This window comes from Sceloporus occidentalis, unplaced genomic scaffold (genome assembly GCF_023333645.1).
Source record: "Sceloporus occidentalis isolate IW3139 unplaced genomic scaffold, rSceOcc1.0.p SCAF_1, whole genome shotgun sequence".
NCBI lineage: Eukaryota > Metazoa > Chordata > Lepidosauria > Squamata > Phrynosomatidae > Sceloporus > Sceloporus occidentalis.
The window spans coordinates 82938736-82966521 of NW_028316981.1; the positions used below are offsets into that span (position 1 = coordinate 82938736).

At 37.0% G+C, this 27786-nt stretch overlaps 1 protein-coding gene across 5 annotated transcripts in view; it reads left to right on the top strand.

Moving 5' to 3' along the window:
- Nucleotides 1–24752, top strand: part of LOC149321733 (transcription factor COE1) — a 483412-nt gene extending 458660 nt beyond the window's left edge. For 4 of the 5 annotated variants that reach the window (XM_089527644.1, XM_089527655.1, XM_089527666.1 and 1 more), the window contains exons 12-17: nucleotides 905–970; nucleotides 3342–3519; nucleotides 4713–4892; nucleotides 9578–9772; nucleotides 10188–10256; nucleotides 21563–24752. In XM_089527644.1, coding sequence (XP_089383770.1) covers nucleotides 905–970; nucleotides 3342–3519; nucleotides 4713–4892; nucleotides 9578–9772; nucleotides 10188–10255 — 687 coding nt within the window. In that variant the 3' untranslated portion in view covers nucleotide 10256; nucleotides 21563–24752. The remainder of the gene's footprint in view (nucleotides 1–904; nucleotides 971–3341; nucleotides 3520–4712; nucleotides 4893–9577; nucleotides 9773–10187; nucleotides 10257–21562) is intronic. The other variant, XM_089527686.1, reaches the window with a different exon arrangement.
- The last annotated feature ends 3034 nt before the right edge of the window (nucleotides 24753–27786 follow it).

Genomic DNA, 27786 nt, shown 5'->3' on the forward strand with positions numbered 1-27786 from the left:
GAAAAATAGTACAAGGTTCCAAAAAGTGTGGCATTCTCAGGAGCATTTGGCCTTGCATGAAGTTGTGAAAATTTCAGATTGGATTTTGTCATCAAGAATATTGAACTCACTGAAATTATTCCTTATCCTTATCAGATTTGACTTGGTGTATTTGCATTGGGGTGTACATGTGCATTCAGAAAAGCGTATCCAGTGCAAATGATTTGAGTAACACAAGAGGAACAAACAGGTGTGCACATGGAGAAATGAGAAATCAGAGAATCAGTGTTCTGCCTAAACTAAGAGAATATGGTTCATTTATTCTAAATAGCCACCCATGCAAAGATTCTTACACATATCCCTCTCCAGTATTGGTGTTTGTTTTCAAAATCTTGCTAGTTTTTTTTCTTATATTCATTGTGAATACCTTGTTTTGATACCTACCTATGATAAAGAAAAATGAGCCAAAGAAGTTGGACATTACATTGTTATCAGATCAACTGTGTTTTAGAGACAGCCTAACAATATAGCTGATCTGATAAGGTCACTGTTTCTGTACTATGAATTTAAGAACCAAATAAACAGATTGGGGAGATTTGTAACATGCTCTGAATGACACTGACTGTGGTAATCTAACAAATAACTATAGATCATCTTCTATAATAAACCTACAAAAGGGCTTATTATGCAGACAGTAGACAACTGACAAGTTTTATTTTGCAGCACAAACAACTTTCACCTTTTAACTTTAAGCTCTGTGTGTGAACACTATGAATTTGTGATTTAACAACAATATTGTTTTTAAAACTGTTGCATAGCAAAGTCAATATTAAGGAACAAGGTTATAAATGCATCATACTGTTTTATATACTGCTTGATGAACTCCTAAAAAACTCATCTCTTTTTTCATTCTCTCTCCTAAAAGGAAGTAATACTCAAAAGGGCGGCTGACCTGGTGGAAGCACTCTATGGTATGCCACATAACAACCAGGTAAATGCATTCTTCATAATATAGTTCTAAAGGCTGAGTATCCTGATATCTTTCATACAGCAGTAGCCTATACAGGTATATTGATACAATATAAGATTTGAGAGATATGCAGATGAGGAAACCATAGTGGGTTGCATCCAGAAAAGGTATCCAGTCCAATATTACTAATAGTGCTTCTTCTCTTTTTTTAAAAAAAATTAAATATTAAGAAACATATTTTTTCCAAACTATAAATCTATGTCAGTTTGCCATTTTTACTTTATAACAATTATGCTGCCAAAAATAATGCAATGCATGACTGTATATAACTTGTTTGAGGTTTTAAGATGGAACCTTACAATATTCATTGTACATGGAAACTTTACCTCAGTGTAATTTTAGAAACAAAAGCCAATGTGATTCTTACTGGGTGAGATCCCAGTTCATAGCAATCTGTTGAAATACTTCTTTGAGTTAAAAACAGATGTTTAAACGTTTTATTTATCATTCAATGACTACTCATTAGACATTTCAGTGAACAAAGCATATTGAATAAACTCATTAGGACCTTAAATGTGCAGTTCTTATTAAATCAACAAATAATCTTTCACTACAGAGAAGTGGACCTGCCCATTTAGATACCCTCAAATAAGGGGTGAGTATTAAAATCCAAAAGCTAGAAAACTGGTCCTACCTAATATAGGAAGCCTGAAAAATGAGAATACTGTCTTTCCTCCTTTAACTAGAGTTGATTTGTACCCACACCAGAATTCATCACCTTGCAGCAATTTAATTTAATAAAATAAAAGCCAAAAAGGGAAGACCAAGATCCTCAGTGTCTGAATAACTTCAGCAAGTAGGAGTCATTTTGCAATTAAGTTTTGTATTCAATTTGACCAGTATTTAAAACTTGTGATTCCTTTTCTGCAAGGGTTCTTTTCTGTCATAGATGAAACTATGGCCTGTTACAGACTGCCAAAATAATGCTGCTTCGGGTCTCTTTGGAGGTATGCTGTTTAAATGATGCATGCATCCGAAGAATCCGGAAGCTGCACCAAAGCTGCACTCCAGTGCTTAGGAATGGAGTGTGGCTTTGGCGCGACCTCCGGACTCTTAGGACCCATGCATCATTTAAATAGCATACCTCCAAAGAGACCCGAAGCAGCATTATTTTGGCAGTCTGTAACAGGCCTATGTCTGCATATCACATTACCAAGAAGCTTCATACATTTGTAATGATAATGTATATATTTGATTATTATAGATGTATCAGGGTAGTATTTCACTCATATCTTTTACTATAAGTAAATTCTGAAATTAGTCTTGATGCGCTATTTGTAATCTAAATAAGGAGTATTAGCTTTCTTGTATACAGTTTCTTAGCTTATGAAACTGCACTTAGTTTACTTGCTGTAACATTTGTTTTTACACACTAGAAGGTGAGACTAGACTTGGAAGCATACTCTTTTCCATTACCTGTAAACCCTGTATTCTTTTTTTAATTTGTCTGTGGTTGCATAATGTTTTACTGAGCACATCTGCATTCTGGCATCAGTCATGTTTGGTAACTCATGGTTTCCATTTTCAAGTGAAATAAGAGAAATAATGACAAGACCATGGCTAAGACAGATCATCATAAAAACACAAGATAGTAGATATGCTGTCACCCATTGCTTTCTTTGATAATTGATTATACAGTCGGCCCTTCTCATACATGGATTTTTTATACACGGATTCAAGCATCTATTGTTTGAAAATGTTCAAAAAAAGTATAAATTTAAAATATCAAACCTTGATTTTCCATTTCTTATAAGGGACAGCATTTTGCTATGTCATTATATTTAATGGGACTTGAACATCCATGGGTTTTGTTATCCATGGGGGATCTTGGAACCAAACCCCAGTGTATAACAAAGGTCCACTGTAGCATATCTGTTGTCTTGTGCTGTTATGATGATCTTTCTTAGCCATAGACTTGTCATCATTTCTCATCTTTCTCTTGAAAATGGGAACCCTGATTTACCAAACATAACTGATGCAAAAATGCAGATGTGTTCAGTAAAGCATTATGCAACAATAGCACAAATAATAACAACAAAGAATACAATTTTTGCAGGTATTAGGAAACAGTATGCTTCCAAGTCCAGTCCCAGCTTCTAGTATGTAAAAATCAGTGCTACAGGAAGTAAAACATGTGAATAAGTGCAGTTTCCATATGTGAAGCAACTGTAGACAAAGAAGCTGATACCCCTTATTTAGATCAGGGCATCATCACTCAAGTTACACAGTTTGTTATGAGTTTGATATGACTTATATTATTGTACACTCATTAACTGGTCTGTGAGTTGGCTCTTAAGTACTATGTTACATATCTTGACTTCCCCCCGCCCAGGAAATAATACTGAAAAGAGCAGCTGACATTGCAGAAGCACTCTATAGCGTCCCTCGCAATCACAACCAACTCCCAGCGCTCACCAACACATCCGTCCATGCAGGAATGATGGGTGTGAACTCCTTTAGTGGTCAGTTAGCCGTAAATGTCTCAGAAGCTTCACAGGCCACCAATCAGGGTAAGATGTAGATTTTTTGCTCTTTCGGCCATTTTGGGGGGGGGTGGCAATTAAAATACATAATATCTAAACAACTGTGGATTAAGAGATAATTCATGATCAGTAAAATATATAATTGCTTGCTCATTTTCAATAGAATAATACAAAAAACCATTCATGGCAACTTGTGTTCTGCTTACACAGTCAGGTGTTCAAAGAAATTGTTACGGTGTTGTCTTGGGGTTATGATAACATGGAGAATACAAGATAAAATACATATGTAAATGAGACCTGATCTTTGAATCCAAAAGTGTATGGCTTCTGTTTAAACAATTTGGAATCACACTTAAGCTTCTATTCCAAAATGTCTCAATTGTAAGCATATTGGAACAAAACAAGAGAAATAATTATTTGATCATTTTGTTCTTGAAGGAAGCAACAAGTAATTAGAATATGTTCTTCCTGCTTTGAAAACTATGCAGTTTTTAAGGACTATTTAGATTTCAAAATGTATTTTGTATAAAATTTGCATATAATATTTTTGTGAAGAAAGGAGCATTTTCTACACAGAAAATAGTATTACTGGACATATTTTTTTTCTGTGTAGAAAATGTATTATGTATAGATAGTGCTTTAGATGTGAACTTATTTTGTGCAAAATTTGCATTTGGTATTTTTCTACAGAAGATTTTCTGTGAAAAAAGAGCATTGTCTGTACAAAAAACATTTTATACAGAACAAATATATGTGAAAATAATATTTTTATACAGAAAATGCTGTTTTCTGTTTTTAAAAATGCTGTTTTCTGCACAAACATACTACATGCAGATTTTGCATAGAACAAGTTCTGAACTGCAAATGTCCTGGATTCTTGTCATCAAAGTTTCCTGAAATATGTCTTTTGACTGTTTTTCAAATATTTTCACATATTCTTTCCATCCCTAAACAAAAGCCACAAGGAGAAAGCAATGTAACCAGGGCTACATATGACCTGGCATTCTGATTAAGAATGTCTAGTTCAAAGTACAAGAGCTCCGGTAAGCCAAAGAACAAGTAGAAATAAGTAGCCAGATACTTGTACATTGAATATTATAAAAAGAATGACCTCTACTCTTTCATCCTTTGCCACAGAATTTAATTTTGATTGATTTGATAGCAGAGTTTGTAATGTTTTGAAATTACCAACTGTTGTACCTTTGTAATTTTTATAAAAGGTTTTACTCGCAACTCAAGCAGTGTGTCACCTCATGGTTACGTGCCAAGCACTACCCCTCAGCAGACAAACTACAACTCAGTCACGACAAGCATGAATGGTTATGGAAATGCTGGAATGTCCAATTTAGGTGGATCTCCAACTTTCTTGAATGGATCTGCTGCCAATTCTCCCTATGCCAGTATGTATCATGTTGTGCAATTCATGCCAAGTAGTTATATTGCTGGTCCTAGTGTTTGCAATATCTTTTAGTGTCCTAAATATTTTGCCATGTAGAAAACCTCCTTGAATTCATTGTTGCTTACTTTAGAGAAAAAGAAACATAGCATTATACCTTAAGACTCCCAAAGCTCTTCAGGTTTAACTTATTATTTGTTTTATTATTTTTATTATTGTTTAGAATCATCTTTACTGGTGACATATTTCTACAGAAAATTGTAATTTATCTGAATATTTTGGGGCATTGATCAGGATGGTCTTTTTGTTATGGATACAGATATATTATGGTAGCTTTATTTTTATTATAATGTGAAAAGCTCAGTCCATGAGAGTTTATATGGGGTTCCCAAGGATATCTTGTTCAGAAATCAATCAGGTCAACACCTGATGCATTTCAGAATGCTACATCATTAGAAGCCCCCAGTGATGGAATGGTGATCTTCTTTTAGACCCAGAGAAAACTGTAGCAATGTATAGGCCTACTACATCAATGTACAGACTGAGACTCATAGGGCTGAAGCAGACCGGTGGCTTGGAGGGTCCTCTGGCCACTCCAGTCACAATTGGCCCACGATTGGCTAGAGACTGTGGCAACTGCATGGCCAGCTCTGAAAGCGGGCTGCTGCCATGGTCCCAAATAGGCCATCTGCAAGAAGTGGATTTTCCTCACTCCTTTTACCAATGGCCTCGGGCCACTTTAGGCTTTTAGCCACATCAGGGGCATGTGTCATCAGCACACCACACCTCTGAAGTGGATAGAAGCCACAGTGTTTGGCCTGTCTGTTTCGGGCCATAGTTTCCAAAGCATTCTAGTAGGAGATAGATAAGGAAACCTATTACTGATTATACAAAAATAAAAAAGATTACATAATAGAATAGAACTGACACACACACACACATATACACATACACACATATATGAAATTCTGTCATTAATGCTCCTTAAATTTCAGAAAACTGATAGGATAGTATGACATCATGTCATCAATATGCTATTGTGTCACAAGGTTGACCTGCATGATGATGTATCACAACTCAGGAGTCTTGGCTAGGAATAACATATTAATTCTGACAAAAGTATAATAATAATTGGTTACAATGAAACGCACAATGCAATTTAAGTAATTAATGAACTATTTTTAAATTTAAAAACCGTATCTATGGTGATTTCTTTGTTTACTCTCTGTTCTATTCATTAAATATATTTCAACAATGCACTATTTCGTAATCCTAGACTTATTCTGCTTCTGAATAAATTTCTATCAAATCATGCCTTTATATTATTTTTCATATTGTTATTGCTACTGTCATCATCAACAACAACCATGTTGGGAGACTTTTCCTGTTAGATTCTGCTGTCCCGTTAATGGCAAATACATTCAATCAGAAAATGTTTCAATCATGACCTGAGAATTAGAAAGGTGGAATTCTTAATTAAATCAATAAACTAATTGCTGTAGAGTAGCAATTCAATTTAGGTGCTTTGATTCCTCTGCCTTAACAAGTGCTTGCGGATATGGAGTGACTTTAGACCAAGATTGTATCTGTCTGACTGTGAAACTTTGAACATTTAATTTCCATTAATTGATTTTCTCAGTGTTCACAAATATGATATCAGATTCTGGTGCAGGGATTCTGAGAGTTTGATATTTATCTACACAGATGGAAATAAAATAATAATGTAAAGCTCAGATGATTTGAATTTTCATCCTCCTGCTGTTTAATTATTCATAAACTACTGTGAACATAAACAGTTTCTAAAAAAGATGAGGAAATGGCCAGTGTTATTGATCTTCTGTTTTTTCATAGTCATGCTAGCCAATAATCTGAGGAAATAAAGATATTCTAAACCTAAATGTTGAATACATCTACCAATGACATTTTCTTTCACACAATACAGGTAATACAGCTACTTTGAAATGTCAAACTATAGGCCTTATCATTAAAGGTAAAGGTAGTCCCTTGACATGAATACCTAGTCATAACCGACTGTAGGGGGCAGTGCTCATCTCCAATTCTAAGTTGAAGAGCCAGAGTTGTCCAAGGACTGCTCTGGCGGTCTTGTGGCCAGCATGACTGCACCGAACACTGTTACCTTCCCCCTGAGAAGTGGTATCTATTTATCTACTTGCATTTGCGTGCTTTACAACTGCTAGGTTGGCAGAAGCTGGGACTAGTGATGGGAGCTCACCCCATCATGCAGCACTCAGGCCTCGAGCTGCCAACCTTCCGATCTTCCAGTCATCAGAATTGGTGCCTTAACCACTAAGCCATCTTTGTCATACAAGCATTTTTAAAAAGGAGATAATTTCATGGTGTAATTATGGTCAGATAGATTTGTGACCATTGCCCTGATTAATGGAATCATGAGTGCTTTGATACAAGGTTGCTATAGTCTAATCATCCTGTCTCAAATGGAATTTTATTATGGGTACTGCCTGCCATTTCTAATCTTCATTTTCCTTTTTGGTACAATGCCTTGCTTCTTTCCTCTTGCTGAAAAAAATCAGTTAAGGAGTGAAAAATGGCATATGTGCCCCTTTGATTAAAAGCAATATGAATGTTCCATGAAAGGATCCCATGAAAGGATCCCAGAAGCAAATCAAATATGGCATCCACAGAAAGGATCCCAGAAGCAAATCAGACATGGCATCCACACAAGCATTTATAAATATGTTTGTTTTCTATCCCATCATTGTGAAACCATCTTCACACTGTTCCTATATGACATGGTCAAGGCAAGATACTTATTTCCAGACTTTGCATTTACTTACCACCAGAAAGCTCATGATCTTTCAATCATTATTGATAGAATGAACTCATTATTTGTTATAATGACTGAAAAAAAATATTTTAGGCATGTTGCTATGTATGCTTATTCAGATAAATTCCAGTAATTCAGGATTAGGTTCATAGGACTGCAGCATTGTTAGAATAGGTTTATATCTTTGCACATAGGAGTCACCCCTTGGCATTCTGATTTGCTTCTGGGCCTCATTTCCAAAGGAGGATGGACTGAACCACACAGTACATCCTATACATCATATTCCTAAATAAATCATATTGTGTTCAGCAGATAGGATAGGGCTGCAGCTTTAATCATAAAAAGTACTGGGTACTAAAAATAATGTTGCAAACAACAAAATGTTTTTAGATTTATCATTCAAACTATCATTTTTTTAAAAAAAATGAAAGCATTTTAGGATTAGGTCTGTTTTAGAGTCCTTCTTACTTGCACAACAGCATAATAATCTTACCTAGAAAGAGAAACAGAATGAAAATTACTTTTAGGAAGAATATAGTGACCTACCAAAACCTGAGAGAAGATGATGAAGCAGCCTATCATCCTATTACTAATTACCTATGGATGACTTCCGCATTTCATTGCATGGAAAAATTTGTCATGAATTTTACTTCCCAAGGTCTGTCTTGAATTCATTTATAAGAGAAAAACATTTAAAAAATTAAAAAATTTAAAAAATTAAAAATATAATTTGTCATAATGATGCCAAAATTGTCCTTCTTGAGTTTTAATGAACAGTCATTAAGGCTCAAGAGAACTATGAGAAGACCAGTAGCGATGAAGGTGAGCCTTTGAAGATCTCTTCCATTCTGATGTTACCTTCACAGGATGGCAACCTGTTCTCTACCACAAAGACAATGTCTAAATCCCAACAGTCAATGAGACCAGAGTTGCAAGTCTTGAGGCAATAGATAATAATAATAATAATAATAATAATAACAACAACAAATTTTTCTGTGGGTTTTTCGGGCTATGTGGCCATGTTCCAGAAAACTTTCTTCCTGAGGTTCCTGGCTGGCATCTTCAGGGAATGCTTTGTCTGGAAAAATTGGGTGTAATTTTATTTATATACTGCCTTTCCAAGGGATCAAGGCAGTTTACAAAATTACATAAACAACTACATAAATTACACAAATAATTTACATAAGCAAATACATAAAATACCTACACAATAGAATCATAGAGTCGGAAGAGACCACAAGGGCCATCCAGTCCAACCGCCTTACTTAACATATACAAACTAAAATCCCATCCCTCATCCCTTAACTTTAATACAATCATCAATTCCAATTGAAATTCATTATATATTTTAAATAAATTAACTTAAAATAAGCAAGTTAAAAAAAATTAAAATAGGCAGGCATAGAAGGGACATTTGGAGCAAACAGGGGCAAACTACATCAATGAGCAGGAGGATCAGTCTGGGAAAGCCTGCTGGAAGAGGTCTGTCTTAATAGCCTTCTTAAAGGCATCAAGATCTCTTCCGGCAGGTCATTCCATAATTTAGGAGCAGCAGCCGAGTAGGTCCTCTGGGTGACTGCAGCCAAACCTGTTCTTTCTTGGCTGCATTAGATTCATCCCAGAGGACCTGTAAAAGAAGAAGCCCTATTGTGGCCTGTTTCCACATGACCAGGAATTCAGGAATTATGCCCAAAGGAGGGACTGTCATAAACCCAAATCATGAAGATAATGTCAAAGGGAGTTCATATGTGATGAGAGTGAAACAACAAGCATGCAGAGCATCTATTAAGGAAGTTTTACTGCTAGTTTATCCCTGTGAACATTTTAAGTTTCCAACCTTGATTAAGAATATTTCCTCTTTGTCCTTTTTTTTCTTCCTCTAGTTGTGCCATCAAGCCCCACAATGGCCTCCTCCACTAGTCTCCCTTCTAACTGTAGCAGTTCCTCTGGGATCTTCTCCTTCTCACCAGCCAACATGGTCTCAGCAGTGAAACAGAAGAGTGCTTTTGCCCCTGTCGTCAGACCACAGACTTCCCCTCCCCCCACCTGTACCAGCACCAATGGGAATAGCCTCCAAGGTAGGCCAGTCCTAGCATGTTGCTCTTTTACAGCACTTTGTCTGTCACCTTGTCAGTAAGGTAATGGAACTTTGATGGTCTGCAATCTGGTGCAAGACCTTTAATTTCTGGGCCAAATCCTATTTCTAGTCCCAGTTAGAGTAGACTTGCTGAATCTTAATGAAACACTTGCACAAGTTCCATCAGTGTAAAGGGTCTACTCTAGTTAGGACTAGCACTAGGATTCAGGTCTCCTATTTCTCCCATTTCTTTCCTTGGTAAAACATACTGCTCATTTTGCCCTTTTGAACTACTGAGATGTGTGTCTTAAAAGCATGGTCTGCGTGTTTGCTTAAAATGAGTAATTATTGCAGCTTACTAATACCAGCCTTTCTCTTTTTTTCCTTTCTTATTCCTTGTTGTTGTCTTTTATCAGACCAGTCTTTTGTGGACTCTAGCAAGTACTCCACTGCAGGGTCTCTCCAGGGTCTGGCCTTCTCCTGAAGTACGTTAGTCAATCTTCCCTTCCTTTTTTGATTTTGTTTTTCCTTTGTCATGTCCACATGTGCAAAATCATTACTAATAGCAGCAACATTTATATGGGTTCAGCACAGGCTGAATATTTTGGTTTGCATATGATGGAATATATATGGCATATGGTGCATTTATTTAAAGGTCCCCCTGCTATTACCTACCATTATCACCTTTTGAATGTAAGCTCATTTATCATGCAAACAGTGTCGTGTCTCAAACCCTCTTCAGCTGTCAGTGCACTTCACCTCTGTGTTATCCCATAGATTTATACTGACGTCTTTCCTTTTCTCTAATACAGTGAGTCCTTGTTATCCTTTGGGGTATAGTTCCAGGATCCCCCATGGATAACAAAACCTGTAGTTGCTCATGTCCCATTAAATATAATGGCATAGCAAAATAGTGTCCCTTATATAAACTGGAAAATCAAGGTTTGCTGTTTGGAATTTATACTTTTTAAAAATATTTTCAAGCCGTGGGTGCTTGAATCCATGGATAAAAATCCATGGATAAGGAGTGTATGTTTAACTCACATATAGAACAATTGCATGAATATAGATTTTCAATCTATATGTGTGCTTAAGAGCCAGATTTCAACACTGTGTGGGTGCAAGGAAACTCATGTCATGAATCCTCAAGGTGTCACACTAGTTAATACAGCTGGCCCTCCACATTCACAGGCATTAGGAGAACAAGACCCCCCCCCCCAAGTGTGGAAAATTTGCAAATGAGACAGGACCCGCCCACCTGCTCCTCCGATGCCTGGGACAGTTGTAGCCATCTGTCCCAGGTGTGGGAGGGGCCAGGGAAGGCCATGTGAGAGCCACGCCCACCTCCTCCAATGCCTGGGATAGCTCTAGCAAACTGTCCCAGGCATTGGAGGAGGAGGTGGGAGGGGCTCGCGTTCAGGATCCCCTGGCCTCTCCAGTTGTGAATAACCAAATTTGTGAATGCCAAGTCTGTGAATGTGAAGGGCCGGCTGTACTGTGATTTCACTCCAGTGTTGCAGTCACATTTGGGTAATATTTGAGTCTCCTGTCAGTCATCATGGTACTCCAGCATTCCAAAATGGTGAAGCATCCTCCAAAAGGGAGCCATGAGACACAGATTTGCACCATTATGGCAAAATGTAGATTGGATTTGCTTTCTTGAGTCCCTGCAGTTGAAAAGGATTTAATCCAGCTAACTGGCAGTCTTCTTTAATTATAGTTGCATTGTTACTGTCTGTGTTATATGTAAGCAAGGACTACCTGGAAAAATGAGAAAATTTAGGTTGGATTCACATAGTATTTGAAACTCCTCTCCTTCCTTTTCTTTCCCAGCTCCTTTATGGGGGAAATGTAAGGCAGGGAGAGGGGAGCTTATCTGGATTCTCTGACATGTCACCACCACCATGTGGTAAAATGGTTCATTATGATTAGCAATAGCAACAGCAAGTACATTTCTATACTGCTTATCAGTGCACTTAAGCACTCCCTAAGTGGTTTACAATGTGTGTAAGCTAACTGCCCCCAGCAAGCTGGGTATGCATTTAAGCAACCTTGGAAGGATGCTAGGCTGAGTCAACTTTGACCCCCTGGCTGGTATTGAACTCACAACCTTGTGGTTTGTGAATGAGTGGCTTCAGTACAGGCATTTAACTACTATTCACTGGTATCAGAATGCTCTGCTTCTATATTATTTTCAAAGGAAGCTTGCTGGATATATTGTATATTGCAATATCTGCTACAGAAAAATATCATAAGGTGTACATAGGGTCTGTGTTGCATTTGTTATTGCTTAACACTACTTTGTGGTGTCCTTTTATAAAACTTGGACACCACTAAAATAGTTTCTCACAATTTCTCACATTTTTTAAACAATGGCTACTTTGTAGCATGGCAACTAATAACATAGGTATTCTGCTGATACCGTGGGCCCTCGTTATCCTCTGGGGTTTGGTTCCAGGACCCCCCATGGGTACCAAACTCCATGGATGATCAAGTCCCATTTAATATAGTGCCATAATAAAATGTTGTATCTTATATAAAATGGCAAAGTCAAGGCTTGCTATTTGGAATATATATATATTTGAATATTTTCAAGCCATGGATCCATAGATAAAGAGTCTGTGGATACCAAGGACCAACTTTACTTCTAAATAGAGTGTTTTTTAAGCAGTATGTAAACTTTATTAGCTCATACTGTTGCAAATTCAACTTCAGTTGTGATTAATTCCTTGATGATATTTTTGATGTTATTTCTGGGAGAAATGTTTGCTTGCTTGCTTGCTTGGTGCTATATCAAAAGGTGCATGGTATAACTTGTAACAGTTAAAACCCAGAGCCCCTTTAGAAAAACAACAACCCTGAACCGTATGCTAAAAGTCAAAGAAACGCTAAAGTTTATCCAAGCAGTTACTCTTGTGTGTGCTGTGTGCCTTCAAGTAATTTCCCTTACCCTGTGGAATTTTTGACATTTTTTTTCAAAAGTTCACTGTATCAAATTTAGGTTTTGAAAGCTCCTCACTTTAAAAAAAAAGTGTGAGAGGAGAAGCCTGTCATTTGCAAAAGTATAACAAGCTGTGATAAGCATACATAGAATCATAGAATCATAGAGTTGTAAGAGACTTCAAAGGCCATCCAGTCCAGCCCCCCTGCCATGCAGTAATATGCAAGCAAAATACCCCTGACAGGTGACCATGCAGCCTCTGTATAAAAATCTGCAAAGCAGGAGACTACACTACATTATGAGGCAGCATATTATTTGAATCTTGGACTTTGTGCCTACTACCAAGAAAAGGTTCTAGGAAACCTGTGTGTAAGGAAAGTACCCAAATTTGTTCTAGGTCAGTTGGGGTAATATTTAAAATAGAATGCAATGTGTAAAGCAAGTAATTTCTAGTCTTGCCAAAGATCTGTTCTGTTTCAGATCATTAAAAAGTCATCTTGCGATGGCTTTGCCCTATCACTTCTCAGCTCAAAATCTTAGTTTGAGATCATGCTCAGTTTTCCTACTTTGCTTCTCACTGAGATGTTCACTTAATTTACCCTGACCCTTTTCTCAGCACTTTAGCAAAACTTTCTGATATTTCTGATATTCTGTATTTAAACTTTCTCAAATTTCTGTATACATATCTTGCAAGGGCAAATACAACAGTGCTTACCCACTAATGAAAAAGAGTTTTGTGTGCAAATTTTCAACTTATTCCTCATATATGCACTGAAGTATTCGGTTAACTGCTAGACCATATACATCATAAAGACAAAATTCCCTAGTTCACTACTTAGTTTGCTCTGTTCTAAGGCTGCCCTACTGTGCTTAACCCTCCCTCATAATTACTGTACCACACAATAAAGCTCTGAGAGGAGTATACATTTTCATGCTTACTTAGACAAGAAGGGTCCTCATAATCACCAGCTGCCTCAAACTGTGCTGGAGGTGGAAAGGGTTACTAACACATGCTGTAGTTCATCCTCCCAAAACTGAGTTTTTATTTCCTTCCTTTCTTCTCTCTAGCTACTAATACAGAATGTGACAAACAGCAAATTTGTCTCTTCTCTCACCTTAAGCCATTTCACATAAGCTTTATTTAAGAGCTACCTATGCCAAATGTGTCTTATGTATCAAAGATTCTCTGGGTTAGGCCATGGGTTTCCGGAAGTGAGAAGCCAGCTTTGTAACTATAGAGCAAATAACACTCTCAGGGCTCATTCCCACTTGCATTTAAATTGGTTTGGGATTTGCCTTCACTCCGTATTGGTAAATCAGTTCCAAAAGGTCCGTCATTCCCACTATGAAAGTGGATCTTTTCATTATCCCCTTGTAATCACTTCTTTTTTGGCACGATTGTGTAATATTAATATTGTCATGGAATAATTTTCTACCACTTTAATAAAATAGTATCTCTTGAGAGAAATGATTTCCACTGAAAGACCATTCTTTGCATCAGTTAACCTATAGACAACCAGGCCATGCCACTCTATTACTGCAGTGCACATTTATCACATGTAAAGTGTTGTTATCCTTTGTTCTACAGCAGAAGTCACAGTATGCAGATGTGTGTAAATGAAAGGAGCATATGGCATATTTCATTGAATGGTGCCACCTGTGTTAGGTCTTTGGTTAGCAGATTTTCTTGCAGTTCTAAACTGGTGAAAAAAATTGTCCTCCAGCATTTAATCCACTGTGGAAATATGGTTCAACCAATGTTGTCACCATCCTGTAACTAAACTGAGTTTCACATACTGCACCATGGTACTTAACCATGTCTCTCTTCAGAGATTATGATATTTTAACATTACAGTTATCACTTTTATGACATAAGATTCACTTGACATATATTGTTAAAATGGACATTTACATGAACTAACAGTTCATCAATGGTTAGATCCATCTCTGGTGTCTACCACTTTCAAAGCTGATCAGCAATAGTTCACATGTTCTGAAAGACAGTCAGTTTACCAGTGACTCTATGTTTCACTTGTTTCATCCTTGTTATAAAATACATTGTGAATTCACAGCTTGTTGATGCTCTGAAGTGGCAGCATCCTGAGACTGGATACCACAGTTCCTCCTAGAACCTATGTTATCCATGAGGTGCTTGCATCAGGAATCAGTGAGGTCAAGGGACTTCCACACTTTGACTTTGGTATGGTTACTCCCATTCTTATAATATGGTTCAGAATAATTTCTGAGCAGAGAAGTTTAAAGGTTTTTAGCCCTGTTTCTTCATTTGCATCTTGCTTTGCCTGTGGGCATTTCCACATAATACTCTACAGTAAACTGGCTCTGGATGCCCTTGAATGATCATGATCATGGGTCCCATCTTTTCTACCTCTACCTGGGAGCATTTCTCACATCTTCTCCTCTTTGCACTCTTACTTGACAAATGCTCTTCGAGAACATTGTCTTCAAGTTATGTGTCACTTACAGCAGATAGCTTTTGGTGCAATACAACTTGCTCCTTTCATTGCATTTCCAAAATGTAGAACATGAAATACAGAAATTGCTGTGGCCATGTGAACTAAGTTGCTTCTCCTCCCTCCCTCTGCTTTTGTCAGAAATTGTCCTTTCTCATCGATCCATTCCACTATGAAGCAGCAGTAATGTAGAGTCATATTTATCTTCAACACTCGCCTCATCCAGAACACAGCAAATAATTTCCCTTGGACTCCCTTGGACTCTTACTTGCCATTATAAGTATGGGAGGGATAGGAAAGTGCAATCAACAGTACAGGTGGGAGGAGTTGCAGCTGCATATTTTTCTGATTTAGTTCCTGGGTAACAAAAACTCTCTAGGTTGGCACAACACAAGCAACATTTCTACAGGATTACTTGCTACAGTAATATAGATTGTATATTAACATTAGAGATTGGCTACTGGCAGACATCTTTTAAATGTGTGTACTTTTGTCTATTTTTCTAGATCAGAGATAAAAAAAGAACAATTCCTTAAACTATTGTTGGCCATTTTTAAAGAGCTGCTCTCTCATTCATTGCACACAAAACCCCAGATATCCAGAATTGTTTTTTTAAAGATGAAGGCCATACATATCACTGATTTGGTATTCCCTGAACAGAATGATTTCTCACTCTTGAAGTGAAATGTATATTTGCTGTTGCACATAATTTTATTGACCAGGCATCAGGTTTTTAAATATTTTTTGGTCTCAAGGATATAAGTGATAGTAAATGGTAAGGCATTGCATAATAGATAAACTAATTTTTCATTTAGTGCATAACAATGATGCAGATCTGCATTAATTTATGCTGATTTAATATATACTGCACACATACACACACACACACACTACAGAAATGTGATTAGGATCCTCTTGTATCATGCAATAATGATTTAGGACTTCTTTCTAAAGGCTATCTGTTTGGGGGATAAGTCTCACAAATGTGAAATGCCAGCATGCAGGCCTTCATTCCATGGAAATAAAGGGACGGATGTCACATATCCCTAGTCAAGATTGCTCGTTAATCACTACACATGTCACATCCGAATTTGAAATGCTCAGACGGCAAACTGACATCAGCTTTCATCATAATTTTGTTAACATCTCCATCTTCTAATATGAGAGTGAAACTAAGTTAGGCAGGTCATTTTGGTCCTTGTAGTGAGGCTAAAAGCACCTCCAACATTGTATTATTTTACACTGCCCAATGTATGCAATAACTACTTTGTGTTTATTATTGCCTAACTAAGCTACTCTGTGAAAGGAGAGTGTAGGGTTCTTGTGTTCAGAGACCCTTACGATTTTGCTTATAAAGTTTAGAAACCAGCCAAAGTGTTAAATGTTATTTTAAATAGATGCCATTGTACAGTTGTTGTTTTCAAATATGTATTTACTTCCACCACCACCACCCCATAATATCCTGACACACATTAGGACAAAATGCTGAAAATAATACCGATAATAGCCATAAAATAATACTCATAAATAGGTTTTTAAAATATAAAAATAAGTATTTTCTCAAGTTTGGAAGGATCTGGTGATATTTCCCTTTTTAGAATCCTTTAACACTGAACCAAGAAAAAGCCTAGGTGGTCTTGTTACATGAGGCACTTAAAGTACAAAAGTAGCATGATAAGATCCTGGCAGAATGGAAATATGAAACCTTTTAAGCAGGAAGAAAATCAGAATGTCATTTTGCTTTTTGACTTGTAATTTAATTCAGAAGTATTAGGCTTCTTCAGTAATAATAATAATGATAGCTGTTCTTTGAAAAACCTTTTTTGTGTATTGTATTTTATGCTATTTCTCTTCCACTGACACAGTCTCTTGCATTTTATCAACTGTAAAATGTTAAACTTTCCTAAAAGGATGAATCATCTTTGCTCAGAAAATTATGGTACAGTTACCACAAATGCCCAGTACAGAAAATCTACAAAAACGTTTTATTGTGTATCAGTTGTTCTGATATGCCTAACTGCTCAGTGGTGTTGGATTAGAATGGACAATCTTTAGTGGGAAGTGGTAGCAGATCTAAAGATAACAAGGATTCTGCAGTGGGGATATGGAGAGTTTTTTCCTTGATGCCTTGTGTCTGTAAGCCAGTTCAGTTCTAAAAATATGCCACAACTCCCACCTTTAAAATTTTAGTATTTTTGTTTTACCTAATGTTCCTCAATGGCTAAAACATTTCTTTCAGTTATACAATTTTTATCCATCAGAAATTGAATCATAGAGTTGGAAGAGACCACAAGGGCCATCCAGTCCAACCCCATGCCATGCAGGAATTCACAATCAAAGCACCCCTGACAGATGGCCATCCAACCTCTGTTAGCTAATACTCCAGAAGGCAGGATCAGAATTCAAAATTATCATAACAGATTAGAGATTTGGGCCAAAAATGAAAAAAAGTTAATTTCAACAGGGAGAAATTTCATAGGCAGAAATAATAATAATGAATTTAGGTTCAGGCTGTCAGACAGACAATACCTTCCCATTTGAGTCTGTTCAGGCTCTGAAATTTGTGGAAAAGACAGTCTCTCAGTCCCACTACATTCACAGCAATTGCCGGTGAGGATGCAAGGTGGGACTTTCTTGGTGACTGCTCCTAAGGTCTGGAACTCGTATCCCAAGTAGGCCAGAATGAATCCATCTTTTCTATTCTTCCATTGGCAGTCAAATACTTTTTCCCCTAATAGGTTTTTAGAACTAATCATTTTTAAAGAAGTTTTTAAGAGTGTGATAACCCAAACTCTTGGTTTAGCAAATAATTCATAATGTCTCAGTAAACCAGTACTTGCCGCGGTTGTCAGAATCTGAATATTTAAATATTCAGAATTCTACACAATGAATAGTTCAAAGTGTAACCTGTAACCTGTTATCACATCTAGTCTTTCTTCCAAAAGCTGTTCATCTAGTCAAACCTCCATTGAAGATTAAAGACATTCCTTGTTTGTAAGGATTTTATTCACATTATGGTGATTTTTTTTTTTTGAAGAATCCCCTAGAAGCAGACAGACTGCAAGTTTCTTTTCAAAAGGAATGGCTGTTCTGCTACCAGAATAAGTCATATCCTTAGGATGCCTGGTCCCAATTGGATGGATACATTTTGCATTCTTGTCTTCTCTTGGATTACTTCATTTAGTCATTGCCATTTGCTTAAACTGCCTTCTCCTTGCTGATTAGTCTTGTAATTCATGCACATATGGTGATGTTTGGGTATAAAATATTCCCTCCCACTTTCCCCCACGAAGTCTGCAAGTCTTTCACTTTGGCTTGGTTCTTATCAAATTATTGCAGTTGTAATTAAAGCACAATGAATTAGAACAAGTCATGGTCTGAGTTCTTCCCTAAGAAATCACTTGCCCAGATGTTTGAGATGGCTGCTCTGATCTTAAATCATGTGTCTATGAAGTGCATCAATCTAAAGACCAGCATTCATTTTACATTCTCTCACAAATAACCATGCAGCTGACATTTTAAAGAGTTAGTCTTGTTGCAACAATCACCATGAACCATGTGTGACTCCCAGCTGTACTGATGCATTTGCTAGCAATAGGTTGCTTTTGGTATTACGTAGAAAGTGTAGGACTTTCTTTGTCTTTACAGACCTTTCCAGGCCCAAACTTCCTCATCTACAGATAGCTTACATTGGAAGAATTTGGTGTAAATCAGTTTAGTCACACTGAACTCAATTTGATAGCAAATAGTCTTTAACTAAAACTTTAACTTGGTGAGTGAACTGGACTAGTTGTGTCACCATCTGCTGTAGAGCATATTATACAGGTGTTGTTTGGGGACAACAAAAATGTAACTCATGTTGATGAAATCTTCTTTGTCTATTACAAAACACTACCTTTTGTGAATAAAGTGATGTTTATATTAAACCTGTAGTGTTACTGCTAGTAACAATGTGCTTCCTTTTGGTGGGAATGCTGCATAACAGTGGTAAAAGCAAGCCCTCGAATTGCCCTCATAGTATGACTATTTCTTCTGCCAGCATTATGCTTACATTATGATGGCAGCAGCAGCTGCTGGATTTCAAACTAACAACAATATGGGAGACTCATATATTCAGTGGTTTCAGCTGGACCAAGTTTTCATCAGTTGGCATCTCACAACAGTCAGGTCAAATTTGAATTGAAACTAATATGTGAAAAATGGAGGTGCAGAGAGATCTGAATACCCTTCTAACTACCTTTTTGAGGTCAAGTATGTCCTGAACATATTTATTTGTGTATGTTTGCCAAAAAACAAAGGCCAAAAAATACTCAAGGACACGATTGTAGAAGTTTAAAAAAAACCCACATAATTTGTATGATTATGAAAAATTAATAAAGATATTTTTAAAAAAGAAGTTAAAAAAACATGCACGCTGCTGACAAAATGGATAATGAGAAATCTTTTCATGCTTTCATCATACTAGAACTTATTATAACTGAATGAAAATTATATGCCGTCATATCACCCTGAACATGTCTGGTCTTGTCTGATTTTGGAAGCTAAACAGGTAGCTATCCAGGTGAGACTTGAAAAGGATCCTTCCTGAAGTGCTGGAAAGCAAATACTGCCAGTCACAGTTGACAGTCCTAGGCCAGATATACCAATTGTTTGAGCTTTGTATAAGGTAGCTTCCTGTATTTCTAGATAAGTGATTGAGAGTAGATGTAGGATTGATAGCAAAATTAATGCATCTTCTCAGAATCTGTCCTAAATTTATGATGCCATCACAGACTGTAGTGAAGGCCATTTTGATTTTACTTAGATTACTTGAAAACATACTTGGCTACATAGATGGAGGAAAGGTTTACCTCTGGCAATTTTCCAAGGGAAGTCCATTTCACCTACTCATGATGACCTTCAGAAAGTTGGATAAAGACCTTTCTTTTTAGGAGGGCATTCAGTTGTTATTTTATGCTGCTGTTTTCATGTTTTGTGTTACTTGTAAATTGGAAGAAAATGTTTTAAAATTATTGCCTTAGCACTTCTCAGAGATAAAGTATGGAATATTCATATTTTAAAATATTTAAAACAACAGACAAACAGTAGCTCTAAAGTCTAAAGCATAAGCTATAGTAGGGCAGAGCTATTGCAGACATGTCAAAAGAAGCAAACACAGCAGTATGGTCTGAAACAGAGCTGCAATTTCATTTATTTGCAGGCACTGGTAGGTTTAATTTGAGAGAAGGGTGAGTGTGAAGTCTTAGTCTATTAACAAGATGTATTAACTGCTAACTAAAGAGCTGGCCTGGCTGCTCATTCCTCATTTGGTTCACTCAGTGGATGGCTCAGGCGTGAGCCTTCTACTTCATCCAAACGTCATGCCACATTTGCTGGCCTCTTGTAAGAATATTAGCCCCCAGCCAGACAGAGGATTTGAGACAAAGTAGATGGTTTCTTTGATCTTGTTTTTACAGAAGTGTCAGCAATAGCTTAAGATTCGTGTTTGGTATGGAACTCATGAAGTTACAACTGCTAATAATCAAGAGCAATTCTGTGTCAGTACAGTATGTATCACAACTATGTGTTAGTTTTTGCAGGATGTTTCCACAAGTTACTTTTTTGTGGCATACTATTCTTATGCAAAGGGTTTTTGTAGCATCTTTCAGACTAACTGAAATAAATAAGTTGGTAGCATGAGCTTTCATATACTTGAGCCTTCTTCTCACATGCATCTGAGGAAGTGGGGTCAAGCCTACAAAAGCTCATGCTACCAACTTCTTCCTTTCAGTTAGTCTCAAAGATGCTACAAGATCTCTTTCCATACTGATTTTCCAAACTAACATGGCTATATGTTTGAATTTTAATACTATTCTTATGTTGTATGTGGGGAAGATAATAGCTGTTCTACATCTGTCATTTGAAAAATCTAAATAAAATATGGGGGGCATTTTTATGAGTCATAAATCTACTACTTCTTTTGAAAGTTATAAAATGATGGTTTTAATCTCGCTTGAGCAATGGCAATATTCTTAATTATTGACAATGTTACTTTTGCGATACAAAGGCTAAATTAGAATTATGGATTGATTATACTTTTTACCTTGCTTACGTGGAACTTACATCCTCATAGATACACTTGCTGTTTCATCCTTTATATACATCCTGACTTTAAAAAAAATAATCTGGTCTATGTTCTATCTGAAACATGTTGTTCTAGAGTAGCTACATTGCTGTAGACATTATTTTTTTATTCCCAAACTTTTAGCTAATATAATGTGTAAATCCTATGGTCAATGAACTGCTACTATATATTTGGAATGAATGTTTTCTTACACAAAATGATCTTTCTCTTTTTTTTCTCTCTCCCCCCCCCCCTCTTCTTTATCCCTTTTAACAGCTATATCTGGCATGATAGTTCCCCCCATGTGAAAGAATTGCCTTGAAGAATTAACTAATGAAGAAGCTGCATTCTGCTTCAGAACAAAGTCTGACACAAGTCCCAGTGTGGAACTTTTAACTCAGGCCTTTTTTAAAAAAGAAAAAAAAGGGAAAAAAGGAAGAATCTCATAATAACTGCAGTTTTTAAACAAAAATGGGAAATTGTTTTGTTGTTGCAAAATAATACTGAAGTTCATCCAGCATCTGCAAATGTGTTATTTTGAGCTGTCCATCCCATGTACTTGAGAGTGAGATTTACATTATGTCATGGAGAAAATCCAATTATGTTTAACTCAGTCACCATTTGTCTTTTACAAATCATAATGAAAGGAGGTGTGCCATCACTAAAATCCACTTTGAGACTTTTTTAAAAAAAATCCGTAATAAAGGGGAATGAAGTGGCAACACTTAAAAGTGGTTTATATGGAACAGAAGTAGAAGTGCCAGTTTGGGGAGGGGGGTGTTTTTCCTGAGAACAGTAATGGCTGTTCCAGTTAAGGGTTGGCTCATATGTGTTACTTATCCAGCAACAATTCACTTATCAGGTGTTTTACATTCTCTTTCTCTCTGTGTGTGTGTGAGTGTCTCTACACAGATGTACACAGATACACACAATTATCATTTTTTGGGATTGTGTTTCAGAGGCAGCAAGAATTCTTTGACATCCCCATCCACCTCTACCCCTTTCTTACAAAGCTGTACTTAGGTGATTGTGTAAATAATGTGAACAGAAAATTAACAAAAGTGTAACAAAGGACATGCATACCCCATCGTTACCTTGGAAAACTGAGTGCCTCTGGAAGCAATGCTGAAAATTGCAGAATTGGATTAATATGGCTCTCTATCTTTAGTTTATACCAGGACTATCCTAAATGGATGACATCCCTAAGTACAATTTAAATCCTTTGGGATTTGATGTGGGAGGATACAGGCACAAGCATGAACCACCTTATGGCATTTTTGCAACAGAAATATTTTCCCTTACATTTGCAGGTTTTCTCCATCCTTATTTTGGGTCAGGAAGCAGAGCCAAAATTCATCCTGTCATCTCCAGACATGACCCAAAAGCACACACAAACACTCACACAACCGAAAACAAAAGGGACATGTCTGTTTTGAGCTGCAATTACTTTTGTATCAGTCAGCCTTTTCAGTTTGCAACAGGTAGTGGTGTTTTTGATAGAAAAAGTAAAATATAAAAGAAGGGTGAAGAGACAGAGAGTTGTGTGAAGGTTGCTAAATAAACCTTTACTTACAGGAATGTAGCTCTCATTACCTGGGGAAGTGTTCTTAGTCAAAGAGGCATCGCACCTCTAAGGACACAGTACCCGATACTTCTTGTTCCCCTTTGCTGTTGCGTTTTGTACGTCGTTATAAATAATGTAGATTTTTTTGTGAATTTTTTTGGCCAAAGTTATTGTTCTATTTATACAATTTAATGTCTTAAGACAGTTTTTCAATCTCATGCACCCACACATGCACACAAAAAAGTATTACTGCATATTTTGCAAAACAAGCTCACTACCTTTAAGATTGCACATGCTTGCAAAATGAGTTAAAGAAAAAAAGCTTTTTTTAAAAAAAGAAGAATTTTGTAAAATATCCATATAAATAATGTATTTATCTTTGGAATTTGTACATTGCTTTTTTCCCTGCAGCATCCCAGTTTATTTTATTGTGTATGTTTGCTATGTGAAAAGTGCTAATTTGTTTGGTCATTCACAAGTGTATTAGCTGTTTAAATGTGATTTTAATACAATTCATTTATAGGATATTTTTAGTAATTGTTTTAAACCATGCTTCCATTTTTGTTTTATTTTCACCCAAAAGCCATTGTCTATTTTTGTATTATTTGTAAGTTAAGAAGGTTTTTTTTCCAATATATGGCAAAAAGTAGCATATTATTCTTGTAGCATTTAGTTATGTAGATTTTAAAAAGTATCCTTTGCTTTTGAGGCTTATAAAAGAAATCTAATGCTGTTTTACTCTATTAATATGCATGGAATCTCTCCCCTTTGGAGTGACGCATTTTTTGTGCATTAAATATGGGGAGAAACTTCATAGAAATCAATGAAAATACTTTCTTTCTTGTCTGCTTGTATATTTCTCTGTCTTTCACATAAATATAAACCAGCAGATTGGATGCCTTAACAATGCAAATCATATTCATTTCACTTGTACATTGTACTGCGCACCAGAACTGTCAATCATCACTAACATTCTAAGGGAAAAAAAGGAATTTGAAAAGCACAAAAGAACTGTTTTGTTACCTTAAGACAATGTGACTTTTTTCTAGACAAGCAACAATGCTGCAACTGTGCATGCTTCCTGTATGAATTTTGCAATGGATTTCACTCAGATGTCACTGTGTGATCTTTTTGGGAAGGGAAGTGGGGTGGGAGGGGAGAGAAAGATGAAAAAATCCATAAGGTTTTTTCCCCCATGAAACAAGAAGAACACACTCACCGATAAAGAAACTGGAAAATATAAGCATATCAATGTATTGCTTCTCTATAGTCCAAGCATTTATTCTAATTCACATAGTAAGCAATGGCACTGCAATGTAATCAAATTTAAAGCCATATTTTGTCCAGTGATGCCCTCCACTGAACCCCATTCAGTCAGAGTTGCACCTATTTAGACACTCATATGAAGTCATATACATGTACCGGCCTCCCCTTCAGTGTCCAAAGATCCCTTGACAATATGTAGAATTTGTTTCTGTCTTCAAGTATTTGTGCCAGAAATAAAAGAAGGAAATTTATATTTAAAAATCTCCCTGCCCCAAATAGTTCCTGTGACTTTTACGTGATTTTTAAAGATGTCGCTCTTCACAGAATATGGCTTTAAGTGGAAATGATCATGTTTCAGTCTTTACAAAATGAAGCCTCACGCTGACTGGATTGTGTGAAGGATGCTTATTTCTGCTCCACTCTACCAGACTGCATCTAAAATGGAAGTCATCTCTGAATCGACTAATCTTTCACCTTCTTAACTAAACCTTTTGGAATAGACACAAACACTGTACAGTTCTATTGTTAGAGAAAACTAACTACTGTAGAGATTGTTATAATTTTTTTGCAGAAATTCAAGCTGTAAAAACTTTTCAACTTTCACAATATTTAATTAAAGTTACTTCCTGTCTGTGAGTGCAGCTCCTGGCTGTGTGTTTATTCAATTGATCCTGCTAAGGCAACAGTAACAGCTGAATATGAGACAGCAGCAGCAGCCAAGTGCATATGTAGTCTGCATTCTTCTGCTGCAAAATATGAAGCCACAAAAAGTGTCAGGAGGGGTATTGGGAGAGAATAGGACTCTGTGAGCAACCTAGGATAAACTGATAATGATGCATGAATGAAAATTATTTTGTATTTACCACTTAGGAGGCAATCACCATCTCGTCATGCATCTTGCAGGCTCTGTTGGATAAATAATCTATCCATAACTGGCCCAACATCTTAATCTTAAAGAATAATCTACATGCAGAGAAGGGAAAATATAGAAGATGCTTTTTATAGAGTGGCCTCTGGTCCATTGGTAGGCAACATCTAATGTAAGGAACTCACAGAGTAGCTCTGAGAAAGCTCTAAAGACCTGAAAAAACTGTGGCTAGTTGGAATGTTCTGTGACCTAGTCGGGCAAGTGCTATGAAATTGTATATGGTGGCTCTGGAGGACCCCAGGAAGTCTTGGCGGATGATGTCATTGTCTCTGTCTTACTATGGTGACATAGCTAGACATTTCAGTGCCCCTACTGTACACTAAAATAGTCATGGAGTGAGAGCTGCAGCAGATAAAAGGTGAGTCGTGGGGCGTAAGAGAGGAAACACAATGTAGCTCTGTTGGCAGAAATGTTATGCCACATCTCTATGATATGGAATCTCAGCCCTAACTAAAATGGTTTCTTTTTTACTTAGTTTGCTTATGGTATAAAACACATGTCACCTTCACCTCATTAAATACAATGGACCTGTGGCTACAGCAACAAGTGCAGCCCTTGCACTACATGATTTGCCTCCTCCACCATTTAGTAAGCCCAGGCCACACCCTGACTATAAAAGCATCCCAAAAGTAACCATTATACTGCAAAAATAGTGGCTTAATCGCCCCACTGAATGGGGCATTAGAACACAGAACAATGGATGCAAGCTACAGGAAAAGAGATTCCTCCTTAACATTAGAAGGAACTCCCTGACAGTAAGAGCTGTTTGATAGTGGAACACACTCCCTCAGAGGGTGGTGGAGTCTCCTCCTTTGGGAGTCTTTAAACAGAGGTTGGATGGCCATCTGTTGGGTATGCTTTCATTGTGATTGCTTGCATGGCAGGGGGTTGGATGGCCCTTTTGGTCTCTTCCAGCTCCATGATTCTATTCTGTTCTATTGTACTTTTGCAATGACTGATAATGTCACTTACTGTATATCCTTATTATTGGAGAAATGAATTAATTACAACAGCACATTACTTCCAAAGCTCTGGTCTAATCATTCTGCCTAAAAACAGAAGGCGTATAAAAATCAAAAATCTAATTTATAGATAAGGGCTGTTGTTTAGTGATAGGCAATGAACTTTGTGTGGGAGAAGTCCCAGTTCCATTCATAGTCATATTTAATGTCTAGTATAAATTATAGAATCCATTATAATTTAATGTATATAAAATCTTTCCTGTTTCTTCCTGCCCTATATGTACCTCAATATGTTATGCCACTTTTTTAATATGGCCAGAAGTTCATGTAAGCCTGTTTACTTCACCACTTTGTTTCCTGGCAAACTTTTGGAAGTGACTTTTAAATATTTTATTCTTGTCAGCAGATCACAGCTGAATGACCTTCAGTGACATCTGGCTATCATACCAGCATGCCTACTCACATTTAGCAGGCTGAATGTCAAATCTGTGGTTTTACCACACACACTCTCTTTCTCTTAATAGATAGATGACAGTGACACAGACAGACAAATAGGACCCTTCTCCAGTTTTTGGACATTAACCCCAGGCCTAGTTCTCAGGGATTTCAGAGTCCTAATTTTTCCACTTTGATACTCTTTTTAGTCTGATTCACCCAATGAAGTACCTCATTAGAAAAATGCATCACTTTTGAGAGATTTTGTTCCAAAAGCCAGCAAAAAGGGTAGCAGTTACTGGGGAATATAAACTAGAGTGGTCCCCAAACAGTGCTCTTTAAGGGATTTTGGACTTCGGCTCCCAGATTATTGGCCAACATGGCTGAGGCTTCTGGGAACAGAAGTCCAAAATCTCTTAAAGGGCACAGTTTGGGGACTACTGAGCTAGAAGCTCTTGCATTCCTGTTCTGTTTGTGTGTTTCCAAAGACAATGGTTTGGCTACTGTAAGAACAGAGTGCTAGACTAGATCAGGCTGATCCAGCACATTATTCACAACAACAAGATTGTGCTGGTTTTCCCCTTTTCTTTGGCTGCTGGAGCCCTTTTACACTACATAATTATAGTGATATCATTTCACTATAACCGTCATGGCAACATCTTAAGGAATCCCAAGATTGCAGTTTAGGGAGGGGCATTTACAATTCTCAGTCAGAGAACACTAGTGCTACAACTGTGTTGTGGGGAAGGGCTTTTAAGCAGAGGACAACAGTTCCCCAATAGCTGGATCTCTTCCAACATCCCAAATAACAACATTATTTGGTAAACTTGTCAGACTGCTACATTATTCATCACAACCTACAGTGGTGTTATGCCTGTTTGACTCCTGATTCAACCTGACATTACCTGACAGGCTTTTTCAATACAAAGAGATACAGCTGCACATTAGCAAGGCCTTTAATAATGGGATGGAAGGCACAGTTCAGTTAGGCTTTTCAGGATTAATTTTTATCATAATTTTTGTCATGCTGCATAATTATTTAGAGACCAAATCAGCAAGGTAAAAAAACCCCAAAAACAAACCCAAAACCACACACACACACACACACACACACACACTCCCAAAGAGAGCTACAAAGGCAAGATAAAATGTTCATTTCTCTTATACAGGTTGAGTATACCTTATCCAAAATGTGTGGGACCATGGGTGTCCCATATTTTGGGTTTTTCTTTCAGATTTTGGAATACCTGTATTTGCATTGAGATATCTTGGAAATAACTCCAGACATGAAATTAATTCATGTTTCATATACCCATTATACCTTTTAACATAACCTGAAGGTAAT